Below are 14,067 nucleotides of genomic sequence, written 5' to 3'. Positions count from 1 at the left end.
CGCGTGTGCGTGCGAGCTTATGTGCGCGCGAGTGATTGGCGTCGTCGTCACTTTATCGTCGTGACAAATTCGCATCGGCATTCGTTGGCAAACGACAATGTGGGACTCGGCTGTAGTCGACGAATGCCGAACCGAGGGTGGCGGTAAATCCGTTACCTAAACGACAGAACGCATAACGCACAGCGTGTAGAAAAACTTTACGTACACACACACACACACACAAACTCGCACTCTGCCTCTCTCCGGGCTGCCGCCGCCGTCGCACTTGTACATGTTTTAGAACCGAAAATAGCGTTCATTCCGCCCGGCCGCCCGGTGCCAACAAAACGCCATCGCACACAATCGCGCCGCGCTGGCGTGTGCCAATAACCACCAATATACGCTCTAAATAGGTCCGTCTATAACCCCATTACAACCGATGCTGTCGCGATCACCTTGTCTCCAGGACGAACGTCAAAATAATCGCCCGACGACCCCGACCGTCAGCGACGTCGCCACAGCGAGTAAATATTATTCCAAGTAAATAAATATACTTCGCTTCGAACGCGCGACGAAGCTGCAATAATATTTACACGCCATAGGTGTACGTATAACATATAGACGCGTTCTGTGCATTGTGATGGGCTTGGGGAGAAATGTTGTACATTGTTCCAACGCGTTGTGACACTCTCGTTGGTGTATGGTAATTACCAGGTTTAAGGTTAGGTTAAATTACCGCACGCGAGCACGAAAAAACAACACAATAATACGGCGGCGATGACTTCGTCTAGTCCGCACACGCATTTATGTTGTAAACTTTTATCACCTCTTGAAACAAAAGTTGATAGATTTTTGGAACGTTATCTACGACGAAAAGAAATGCCCCTTAACATGCGTAAGTCTATTTATGCCACTAACTGGGTCACACGGTTCAGGTGCGCATACAACACGGTTGGAGAATTATCCCCCGTGCGTACAGTATGGCAATGGCGTCACGGTTGCAGCAGCGGCGGCGGTGGCGGTACGGACGGTATTTCTAGACCCGCACCCGGTGGACCCGCTCTGTGTCAAGGACGTTCTATGACGACCGCGAAGGATAAAAGGACAACATTTCACTCTGTTATTTTTCACAAGGAGAGACTACCGATATAATATACCCCGGTCGAACGATAATAATAACATTTACCACAACGATGCTTGTGGATTCTAAGCGATTCACGCGCGTATTTTGTTGAATGAAACGTCCCACGCACACAGTGACTGTAGGTTGCGTTTCTCGTCCGTGCACTCGCACAATCCGCCGACGATTGATGTAGAATACATTACCTAACGCCACACATCAGATCATTATAACTTCAATACGTTGACCTCTTGATTTCTTTTTTACCTCGAACGATTGTGTTTCCGGGTTAAACCATTATAAGAGTACGTAGGACCGAACCGACAATGTTCGTAAAAATATCATTCTGCACACGTAATCCGCGAACCGATTTGGCGGCTGCGTTTAATATTTGTTATCGTCCTGAGCAAATTAAATAAAAGTCGAGAAACACGGTAGAGTCGCAATAGTGTTTTCTTTGAGTTTTGAAATTAATTATTACGGTCAATGAATGTCGGCAAATTAGTGGATTCAGAAATTGTTTTTTATTTTATGTTTGAATTACAGAGCAATTATCCAGCTGTCAATAATGTTTGACTAAAACGATAATTAGATAATTTTCATTACTGAAATAAACGATAAAATTGAAACATCAAAACATTTAACTGCAGTAGAACTAAAAGAAATTTCTCAAAAAATAAATTGTTGATTCGCCTGAAAAATTAATAAAACACAAATTTATAATTAAAGCTTTGATGTTGGCAGTTAAAGTGAACACTAATCGCTTCGAAGAAACGCTCAAACAAATAATCGATGATAACCCACTAATAAATAATAATTCTATTAGATTTATACGAATTGACACGACGGGTTTGGCAAACGTTCTTTTTGGAAACCTCGTATACGTATACAAATCATACGAGCAAAGAGTATCTACGTATATCATACGCAAATGCATCGTTTATCACTGGTAATCATCTACTGACAGGAATGTTAGCCAGTGTAAATCAGCCGGAAAAAATGTGGAACACACGAACAGCGCGCGTGAGCGTATATTCTCGAAAGAGTTTATCGGACGGCATTTATACAACCATCGGACCCGGCTTAAGACACGGAACGCCTACACGGTTAAAAGTCCGCAAAGCGTTTTCATCGTCGGCAAGCCGTCGAACAATCGATGGAAATCCTTCGCACGTCCGGGGCATACGTTCCCTGGGCGCCGATCTCGGCCGAGCGCACGACAGTTGGTCGAACAACAATGGTCTTTGGCGAGACGGAAATCGGAAATCATCCGTAGGACCCCGGGTTCGCTCGCGGCACACCTGCTTGTGTACGGCACGCGAAAACAGCGCTCGTCCGATCGTTCGGATTTCGTTACTATATTCTACGGAACTCTACAGTACCTTGACAGTGTTTACAACAGCATTTGGCATCTGGTACCTCTGTGCTGCTGCTGACCGGCATAATGACCCAGTGACTCTACGGGAGACGACCTCCACGCTCGCCGTTCCTCCCATAACACGCGCCCCTCGCCGCCGCCGCGCGCATTACCGTCGTAGGACGCGTGGACCGCCGCCGTACCTCCGCCGGCGCCGATCGATGGTGGTGGTCCGTTCGCTGTCGTCGGTGTACGGAGGGCCCCGTGTTCATCAACGGCGGCTGTTCGGCGGCGACGGGACGCCCGATGGAACGGCGACGGCGGCGACGACGACCGATTACAGGTGTACGGGCGCGGCAGCACGACGACGGCCCGACGCGGAAATACGTACATATGCGTGCGGGCGCGTGTTAGGGCCCGTGCACGGGACGGCCGTCGGATGAGATTCGTCGAACACTTCGCGGAAGCAAATCGGTCGGCGGCGGGTGCGGACGCGCTGCACAATCGGTGCGGAGTGTGTGGAAGGAAATCGTTCGCGGTGGTTCGCACTACAATACGCGGGATAGGCTGGCGTTTCGGCGTCTGCGGGCCGTATGCGCGAGGAACGTGGTCCCGGGGACGTCGAGCGCGCTCGGCATCAGTCGGACGCGGAATTCCTTGGCGCCCGTCCAGGATATCACCCGGGTGCGTGTGACTCACGTAAGGACGGCACCAGCAGAAACCCGTATCGCCGTCACCACCACCACCACCACCGCCGTCGCGCACCCCGGATCGACTCGTAAAAACCACTTGTTCCGGATGCGTTAAATTTCAGTTACGGGAGTGGAGGACAGGACAGTTCTCAGGATCGTGTACCCAAGCTACCGAAATATTACCTTCGTTTCGTAAGCCTAATTTTTCCGAACGTTACATTCAACAACGCTCCTTGAATGGTGAGAGGAAAACGGAGGTAGGGAATTATTTTCACAGCATCACAGATCGATGACACCGAATTTATCGTAGAGTATCGTATGCTCCGGTGCGGCCACAGGGAACATGTTCCGAACACGATTTTCGTGATAATTATGAATTTATTTAATTAATTACGTTAAAATGTGCAGCTAAATACTAGAAGGTATATATATAAATAGTACTCGATAAGTCTCCGGAGGATTTATGGCTCGGTGTGGGCGGCACGTTAATGATACATTATTTCGCAATTTTTCCCGCTTCGTGGTCAAAAGAGCGTTAACGCAATGACAGAAGTATTGCATTGCGTGTACGGGGGAGTAGAGAAAAACTGCAATCGTCGTCGAACTTAATAGAACATACGCCACAAGAATCCAAGGGCGATATTCACGCATCGGCACAAACGAGATAAGCTATATAAAAATGCCACTCATGCGAAATTTAACCCAATTATATACAATATAACGGGGGGGAGTTACGTTTGTTTACCGTTGCACTTGTGTGCCCGTGTACAAACATTTAAATAAAATTGCATTCTTGGCGTGTTCCTGCGCAATGCAGATACCTCAGCAAATCGCTACGGAACACAATAACTGCGCATAATGATGACTGACCCCGATCTTTTCGACATTATTGTTGTGGTACAAATATTATAACTTATACCTAATTAATCAGTACTGTGTACCGTTCAACTAATAAATATTACTGCTGTGCATGTAATAGTATAAAACAACATTTGTCCTTCAAATATTACATCGAAAAAAACATCATCAATAATAAGAGCAATAACGCGATATTTCATAAAAATGCATATCATATTACGTATCTAAATACTGCAATAATAACATTTATTATATTAAATATCCATTTATAAAATAATAATAATATAATACATCAATAAGAAATCAGTAAGCTTGACCACAGGGATTGTCTGAAAGTACCGAAATATTATTATATCATCCAGGCACAAAAATAATAAATGGAAAAATAAGATTCAAATTGAAACTCACCCGATCAACTTCTAAAATAAAATATTAATTAAAACGTTAGACGTCAAAATTAATTCCTTCAGAAAGTAATTATTTTCACTACAACAATATATTAAGAATTTCTGACACCATATCTAGGAACTTAAAGTGATAGCAGTCTTACTTAACTAAACAATTTAAGTAAACATTATATAATATGATAACTGTTATTAGCAAATAAATTATCATAACTATTATAATTTCATCACTTGCAAAATGCTTCACAATTCTTTTTTAAGATGGAAGAGAGATGAGAAAAAAAATCTAATTTAATTTATGACTATTGTTATAATGTAAAGTATTTCGTGAGTATTTTTAACTCAATTTCAATTGGATTTTTACAAAAATTATTATTATAATATTGGCTAAATACTATAGGACATCTTAAACATAAATTTAATACAGTTTTATAACATATAAAATCAATAAAACAATATTCAACTCTGCGTCATAGTATTTAAACGATTAAAAGTTCGATAGATCCTAATAGAAGACAAGAACCGAACAATATATCCAAGAAGAATGTTAAATGTTGATTCAACTTCAATCAAAAATCATTTGAATTGTAAATAGATCAATTAATTCTACAACAATTTAATTTAATCACGCCAATTTCTAAAGCACATAAAATAACAATCTTAGTTTTATCTTATAAAATTTTACGCGTAATATTTTCATGTAATGAATAGAGTAATAACTTAAAACAAAAAGAGATATTTTAGGAGTTATTCATAAGGTCCTCAATCGTATAAAACGTGTTAATAAAATATCATACAAAGTATTTTTAAAATAACACAAGAAAATATTTTTTCAAACATATATACGAATATATACAACAATGAAGTTAAGTTATGAAGACTGTACTGGAAATAATATGACATTATGCATATAATTTCTATAAAACTGACCAAATACATATTATTATTTGAGATAAACTTCCCTGATGGTGTATGTAATCACTAGGAATAGGAAGGATATGAGCACAAATCCTCGTGGGCGCACTTCAGTAAGAATGGATGAAACTAGCTGATCAACAGGTTTATACGGCTGTTTCACGATGTCTAAGAAAAAGAAAATTGTATACTGGTTCGCCAAACCAAATATACGTGTAAATATATATATATATATATATTTTTAATCAAGGTGGGCGACAGCAATGGGCGTAATAATGCAATAATAACCGAATTACGAAGACAAAATAAGAACGGAAAAGACGCCCACTAAACTTGAAATACATAATGTTTTTATTCTGTAAAATCTATAAATTATAAGGAAAAAATGCTGCCAACTTACTATTAAACTTTCTTGATATTTTTTTTTTAATTTCTTTTTTATAATATTAAATTTTTTATGCTTAATTAATTAATATTTTTACTATAATAATAAAATAATAATTTTAACGAATTATAAATGCTTTTTAAAAACACAAGATTCATAAAAAATAAAATACCATAAATAATTAAAACCTTATTGATTTTTAATGTCAGGTCTTAATTTAAATAGCACATACATATAATCAAAAATAATTTAGTTAAAAAATAAAATCAAAAAATTAAAAGTTTCAAAACTTTATCAATTTATATATTCTATACTTTGATCCTACGTTATATTTAATATAATCAGTTTTGACAATTTTCTATAAAAATAAAAAACTTACTAAATTTTACTAAATAAGAAGAAATTTAAAATAATTACATTTTTTTTAAGATGAACCCATAGTATCACATCGTAATATATATCACATATATATTAATCGCATTCAATTAACTATATTTTAACTCAATTTTCATAAGCTTCTAATATTTGTATGTAGTTTGAATAATAGATTAATTTTTAGAAGTTAGAAAACAATCAGCTAAAAAAAGATAGGAAATAATGCCAAATTTATTTTAAAAAATTTAGTAGTTTTCACTCATAATAAATATTTGTGAAAATAAAAAATCTAAAATTATGTATATAATGTATGAATGTTTACGGGCCAACGGAAATAAATTATAAATTTAAAGATGTAGTAACAAAAGATAGTACCTTACAGTAAAATTCTGAACAATACAATATGGCATTTAATATTGTATTTTTATGTCTTAAAATCCAATAAAATTAATGTAAGTTCTCTACGGATATTATTTTAAAAAAAATACTAATAATTAATGTAATATTAACTTATATTTCAGTATCAACCAATAGTATGATTTTCTTAAACAGCAATTAAATAATTATTAACATTTTCACTTTAAATTAAATATGAAGTGTCAAAATTATCTTATCAAAGTACACATTATAATAATATTGAGTTAAAAGCTAATTTATTATTATATGATATAAAACGATCTACAAATATTTTTAACCTCAAGTTTAATAATAACATAAACATATTAAAAACAAATAATTTGTGATAATTCTGTGATATGAATACATATTTTTCATAAATATGATTAACAAAAAAAAAAATTCCACAAAGATAATTCACTATATAACTTATAAATTTTTCAACAGACTTCAAAAAAAAAATAGACGAAATCTTTAAAACGAATATTTATGACAACGATATATTATTTATATAATAATGAATTGAAATACATCACTTAAAAAAAATATCACATACATTGTTCAAAGCGAAAATTGTGTACATTAATCATTCAGCACAAATAGTTCAACTGACACATAGCATTTTATAAAATAATATCGAACCAAAAAAAATAATACCAAAAAGAACTTAAAAAAATAAAAATAAATAATTTTCACTTATTCGTTATTTCCACAATAATTAGACACATTGAATATGGTCAATATACAATATACAAGATCAATTGTATTATTTCATGTACAGAGTTTCCAACCATGAACATACAATTTTAAATTATGTATAACATTTAAACGTTTGACTGAACATTTTCTCGAAAATATTTTGCAACAAAACTCGAACATATATAAAACTAGTGAAATACTGTAGTTATGCATATTATTTCGTGGATTTAAACTTTATAACTAATAAAGATTAAATTAAGGTTGGTGATCAAAGACGAAGGCAAAGAGGTGCTTTTGGATCGTTGACCGTGAATCGCATATGTATATACATATACATATAATGAACGGCTAACGCAAGGGAACGCGGTACAAGTTAAAATTAAAAGATATTATATTTTACATGGCTAAAAGGCTAAACCGAGCACAATTTATCATTACGATTTAATAGTGTCGTTTAAAACGTCAAAATGATGTTAATAAATATACGTATACACGGGATAATTAAACATGGTAAGGAGAGAGGGAATATGGTGTTTAGAGCACGAATGAATAATACAACGATTCGCTTGTGCAAATACAACGGTGCGATTCTAGTTTGAGAGACGGGACACTATACTGAAAGCTAGACACAAGAGCCACGTGTTGGGAGCTCAAAACTGCGCGAGAGACGACATTCAACGGTCAAGACACTGGCTCAAGAGTATGCATTAGCATGTTTATGCATATTTTTGTTATTACGGAAATTTATTGATATTATAAAATATTTGTAATTATTAACAAAAATAATCAAATTTTTTAAGAACGTATATAATTGTTATCTAATGTGATAGTTGAATAGACGCTATAAACGTCTAAACCATGGGTTCTCAACCTTTTGAGGTCCGCGCCCCCTTTCAAACTATTGTATGAAATTACGCCCCACCTCCTCACTACTATAAGATTAATGTATGCATAGTATTTATACGTAAACTATACTTTAATGTTGATTATTGGATTAATAAAAATACAATTCAACTGATTTTTTTAATATTAAATGAATTTATTTGCATAATAAAAAAAAAAATCAACCACTGCGGCGACCAACACATCGGCAAGGCACGGCGTAGAAAACGGCAACGTTTTCATTTTTCGTCATTTATTTTTCAACATTTCAAGCTCCCCCTGAAATGTTGTCACGTCTCTCTAGGGGAGTGCGCCCCCAGTTTGAGAACCACTGGTCTAAACCATACGATAATAGTCACGAACCTATCAAAAACGTATTTTAAAATAAGAACATAATACATATTATACACTCAACGATGGTAAACTTAATTAATTGTTTCGTATTTTTAAGTAATGTAAGTTAGCAGTTGCAATTTTTTCATTCGTTATTTTAAGATTTCAAGAAAACCGCATATTTTCGCACATATTATCCGAATTTTTATTGCATATTATAACATATATTTTTCTGTTTTTTTTTTTTTTTTTTTAACGCACACGTATGCTCATATTTCATTAGTTTTGCAGCGAATAAAATCCCAAACCCTGGTCATGACCCTCTGTAGTCGTCGGCTAACGGGTCGTAACAGTTACGTGCGATGGTCGCGGTCTGCAATAACGACGACGAACGGAACGAAGAACTTAACGCGTATCCTCCACCCCCGGAACGTTTACTGTCCAGCGGGATGGCTTGATAGCGGCAGACGTACAAGTCGTTGCGAGCGCCGTGTACCCGTGTCCACGCGTGGGACTTGACGAACGGTCCCATAACTTTTGCGGTGGCGGGCGAACAGGAAAACACGGGTACAATGTGCACAACAAAACGGGGTGGTGGTTGGTGGGGGAGGGGGTCGGAGAAAACCGTACATAATGGAATTTCACATGTAATCGGACTGATGATGGGATGGCAGCGGCCGGACGTTGTTTGTGACAACACACATGCACAACAAATTACTGTGCATTTACGGTCTGTTCGCCCACGTGAATTGGCACATGCTACGGACGTATTTTTTTTTTCGCCGCCGCCGCCGAAAAAACATGACCAGGCAACGGAGCGGTTATTGCAATTTTTATTTTTGAAACCAGCGACGCGGCCGGCGCGCGCGCTCCACTCCGGCCGCCGACAAACTCCAGACCCGTCCGGACAACAACGGGTCGTCGCCGCCGCCGCCGCCACTTCGTCGTCCCACGACTATTTTCCTGACTGCTCTGCGCCGCGCGTCGCTCATCACTTTTCCCGCCGTTCCTTTGACTTTCCCGTCGCACTCGTACCCGTGCACCAGCACTATTACAGTCGCTAGCTATCTTCCCCTACCCCGATCGTTAATAACGTACCTACGGCCTACCCTTCGCTGCCACGAATACGGAACGACTACACAGTACTCCGGTATCGCTAAAACAACGACCCTTCCCCCCCACCTAATTGGCCGTTTTATAGGAACATGCCGAAGCGACGTGCTGACATCACATCCTAACCCGCCGGTGAGGGATTGAAATACAATCACCCTTTACCCGGGTACTACAAGTTCAACGCACCAATATTGTTCGCCCATCTTTTTTTTTATCTCACCCGACCGAAAGAGTTTTTCGTCTTTGTTTGAAGCACAGAATTTTAATTTCGAGATCAAAATGATTGATTTACTCGACCACATTATCATGTACATCCAAATGACAATATTAGAAACATTTACTAAAAAAATTTTTTTCTCGAGCTGATGTTCAAAACTCCTTTAGCTGAATCATCCGGTTGAAAAGAAATTACCGTTCAACCCAACCGTGGGTGTAAGAAACTATGGACGAACTTTTATTGGTTTCTCCTATTATTTATTCTAAAACATAGTATTTATTTGGCAAAACCTCGTTGTACATAAATTTTGGTTGACAGGCAGACAAACATTTTGGCATACTAATTTTTAGATTTAAATGTTCCGGTGTAATAGTCAATTTTTATATACAGAAAAATCTGGGAGAAATCGAAATTATTTTTTTAATTTACATAGAAGTTGATTTTTAGTAGGAAAGACTGTTATACTTATCGAGTAAACATGTTTTCATTAACATTGGAAAAATACTGATTTTGATCAATATATAAATTTTATTTGTGTAAAATACACTTTTACTTGAAATTTTAAGCAATTACTTATGTATACTAATAATCAATCTATGTGATTTTAAATTTATTTATTGATCTATTTACTCAAATGCAAAGAACTTCAAATTAAATTATAGTACCTATATATAATAATATCAATCATATCAAAAATCCGCTTCTAAAATGTTTAAAAATCTTTTAATTTTATTTTATAAGTTCATTAATTATTTGAATTGAGATATAATATATTAATAATTTTGAAAAAAAAATTAAAAGTAATCTCATTGTTTAACAATCATACAGAAAATTAAAAAAAACCACGATTTAAGATTATTGTGTTAATAATTAAACATCATGTTAAAACCTATTATCTTTTACTACTTGATACAAGGAATAAAATGCACATTCAAAATGCTTTCATTTTCTGTTTTTATTTTTTATTTTTTTTTTTTTGGATCAATTCCATTTCAATTTATTGTCGCTATTAATTTTCACTTTTTAATTTAACAAATATTTTAAACAAATTACTAATGCTTTAGATATTTTTATTATTATATACTTAACTTTTAAATATTTTAATTTATAAAAATAATTTAAATAGGTAAACATTTTTCCGTTTTCGTAAGATTCAAAATGTAATTAACATGAAATGCATTATCGTGTATGTATATTGAATTTAAATATATATTTAACATACATTAGAGAATTTACAAAAGAGTTTTATAAAAGGTAGACATCCTTAGGTTTAGATTCTCTTTTGACAATGATATATACAAATATATTAATTACTCATTTGATATTAAATATAACTGAATAGAATTAAACTTAAATAGATTTAACAAATTTTAATTAACATTAAAAGTATTAATAGAAGGAAAATCAAGATATATACGTAATATTATTTGAACTCATAGAATAATAAGCTCACCTCCAAAGAGAAAGTACGGCATTTTTCCATTCGCTAGATGCAACACAAGACGAATGTTTTTGGAATTTTTCCTTCTCACATTTAAGGTAACGACACGTTGTAGTAAATCAAGAAAAATAACAAGCACACACGTATTTTTAATTTTAGGGTAGAAATCTATACGAGTTTAACAATGTGTGCTTATTTATATAAAAAGAAAAAATACGATCATAAATACATCTCTACAGGCGTTTAACGTGACAATGTCCATGGGGCTCACAAATCATATTTGCTGGCATCATTATCAGGACACGTACACTAGCTGCAACACACCGCATAGACTTTACCAAGTTATCGGACGCCTCTCTTGAACACAACTGTAATTTATTATGATACTTGCGATTCCCTGAGCCTTTTAATTAATTTTCTTACTTTTTTTATTTACGTATTCGTGATATATATAGTTCATACATGTACTCAAGCTTTATAGTTTTATCAAAATATTTTAAAGTGTTTTGACATGACGTAGTAATATTTAAAAAAGAATCGTTAAAAAAAATTCAGATTTGATAATCTAAAAGAGATTACAATAAGAGAATATAATTTACCACGCAACGCTCATTCCATCCCATCAACACGTGGTTGTTATAAAAGTTATGAAATCACAAAAGTAATTTTTTTTTTTACAAAAATATATTTTACGAAAAATTTAACATTAAGAAATTTGTAAGACGTCAGTATTAAAAATTCTATTTTTACCCAGATATGAAATATTACTAATGCAGACATATTGGCGAGCATTTTCTCTGTTTATTATTATTGTTATTGCTGGAAGGAGAAAAAAATTAATTGCACAGCGACCATTGAGGTCATGTAATACAAAAACGCACACATACATACACATGGTTACTTATAACACGTAGATGATAAATAAATCGTGTAGAAAGGGAAATATGTCTGTAATCAAACAAAACGATAAGAGTTGCAAGCCAAAAATATAAACAACTTTATAGCATAGTATGGGAATTGCATAAATTATTTATACATACAAGTTTAATGATAAAAATCAAGAATGAATGTAAGTAAAATAAATAACTATAAAATATAAATTAAAATTCTCAGTATTTTTAAAGAAATGTTAACACAAAGCCTAAATACCTAATAATTAAATAATAATAATATAAACCTACATTTTTATTAATTTTATGGAAAGCATAATTTAAATAATATGATCAATGTGAACGAACATTTGTATTTGTTAAATCGCAACATGTTTCTCAGATAAAAAAACACAACTATATTGATATTGGAGTGTCTAGAATACGAGCATCTTTTTAACCTTTTAACTATACATTAATACATTAAATTCTCGATGTCTTTAAAACGAATATTTTGAAATAATCATTCGTTGTTATTTGTTACTATAAATACAATGAAGAATAATCATATAATTCAATCAAAATGATTATATATTTTGTGAATCTTCGAAAGAAAACAATCTACTCTAAGTTCGGGGAAACAAGAAGTGAAATTTGTCTTCTTTAACTTTATAATTTATTTAAAGCACCCATAATTATCCTTATAGGATACGAATGATTGAAATTTATTAAATGGTTTATATTTTCCAAAAAGTTTGAAAAGATACTGTAGTATGGAAAAATATAAGTATTTACTATTATTTTGAATAAACATCTTCTTCTTATTCTTTTTACTCTTCGCCTTTCTCCCAACTATTTAGGATCGACCACCCTTGTCCTAACTTTTTGCTGTGTTTAATGTACCAGTATTTTAAAACCATTGACTGTTACATTGGTCTACTACCAACGTTTAAAATGATATATTATCGAGGAAGTATTTATTTTAAGATACAATAAAATATACTCATGTTTGGTTTTTAATATATGTATGTACATTTAGTAGTGTTTATTGATTTCACGTGCAATACTACCTATTCCAATAGCAAATTTAAAAATAATACTTCTCTTTCGCCTATTCCCAAATTTGTTGGGGTTGGCCATCCTTGTCCTAAACCTTCAATCATTTCAATTTTTTACATTCTCTATGCACACATAAACGGCCCTCATATCATTCTTAATAATATCCAACCATCTCTTTTTTTGTCTTCCTCTAACTTTTTTCCCTTCAATGTTCATTTTCACAACAATTCTTAATGCATTTGTTTCTTTTCATTTTCCTCACATGCCAAAACCATCTCAGTCTATTTTCTGTCATCTTGTCCACTAAAAATGCTATACTAATATTAAAATGACAATAATAAGAATCTCTCACATATCTGTTCCTTAGTCTATCTTTTCTTATTTCTTTTCTCGTTTCCGCAACGCTCATACTTTGTTATATTCTCTTGCCAAGAGCCCAACACTCTGAACAATATGACATAGTTAATCTCGCTACACTCTTGTAAAATTTACCTTTGAGTCTCATTGAAATTCTCATACCGCATAATACGTTCGACTATTCTCTCCATTTCATCCAATCGCACGTAATCCTGTTTTACATCCATGCTAAAACCCCCTTTCTTATGTAAAAATGATCATAAATATATTAAAGTATTCGAATTCACCTATCACATCACCTCTTATTGTCATTGGTCTCCTCATACCCTCAACTTCTTGGTATATTCCTTCAAAGTTACACTCTGTTTTATTTCTACTAATTCTCAATCTCTTTTCTTCAAGGGCTAACCTCCATTCATCAAACCTACTACTTCTGGATTTTCTCCTACCAAAACTATATAATCAGCAAACATGGTAACTCGCCCTGTATAGCTTTTATAACTTCATCCATTACCACAGAAAACAAATGAGAAATTACAATAGTGATGATTTATATAATAGTAATTATAATAGAGACAAAAATTATGATTAAATATGATTATAATTATAACATTTC

General features: G+C 34.3%; 1 protein-coding gene across 2 annotated transcripts in view; it reads right to left on the bottom strand.

The window, feature by feature from the left end:
- LOC112693836 (MKL/myocardin-like protein 1) overlaps nt 1-14,067 on the bottom strand; it is a 56,057-nt gene that overhangs the window by 30,385 nt on the left and 11,605 nt on the right. The window contains exon 1 of one of the 2 annotated variants that reach the window (XM_025569081.1): nt 2,482-2,542. The exons of the other annotated variant lie outside the window; for it this stretch is intronic. Coding sequence (XP_025424866.1) covers nt 2,482-2,542 — 61 coding nt within the window. Of the gene's footprint in view, nt 1-2,481; nt 2,543-14,067 lie in introns of those variants that run through there. 2 annotated transcript variants of the gene reach the window in all.

The sequence above is a fragment of the Sipha flava genome, unplaced genomic scaffold (genome assembly GCF_003268045.1).
Source record: "Sipha flava isolate LNK unplaced genomic scaffold, YSA_version1 118_pilon_pilon, whole genome shotgun sequence".
Classification (NCBI taxonomy): Eukaryota; Metazoa; Arthropoda; class Insecta; order Hemiptera; family Aphididae; genus Sipha; species Sipha flava.
The sequence above is the reverse complement of the archived record's forward strand: the minus strand, read 5'-3'. Positions and strand labels throughout refer to the sequence as shown.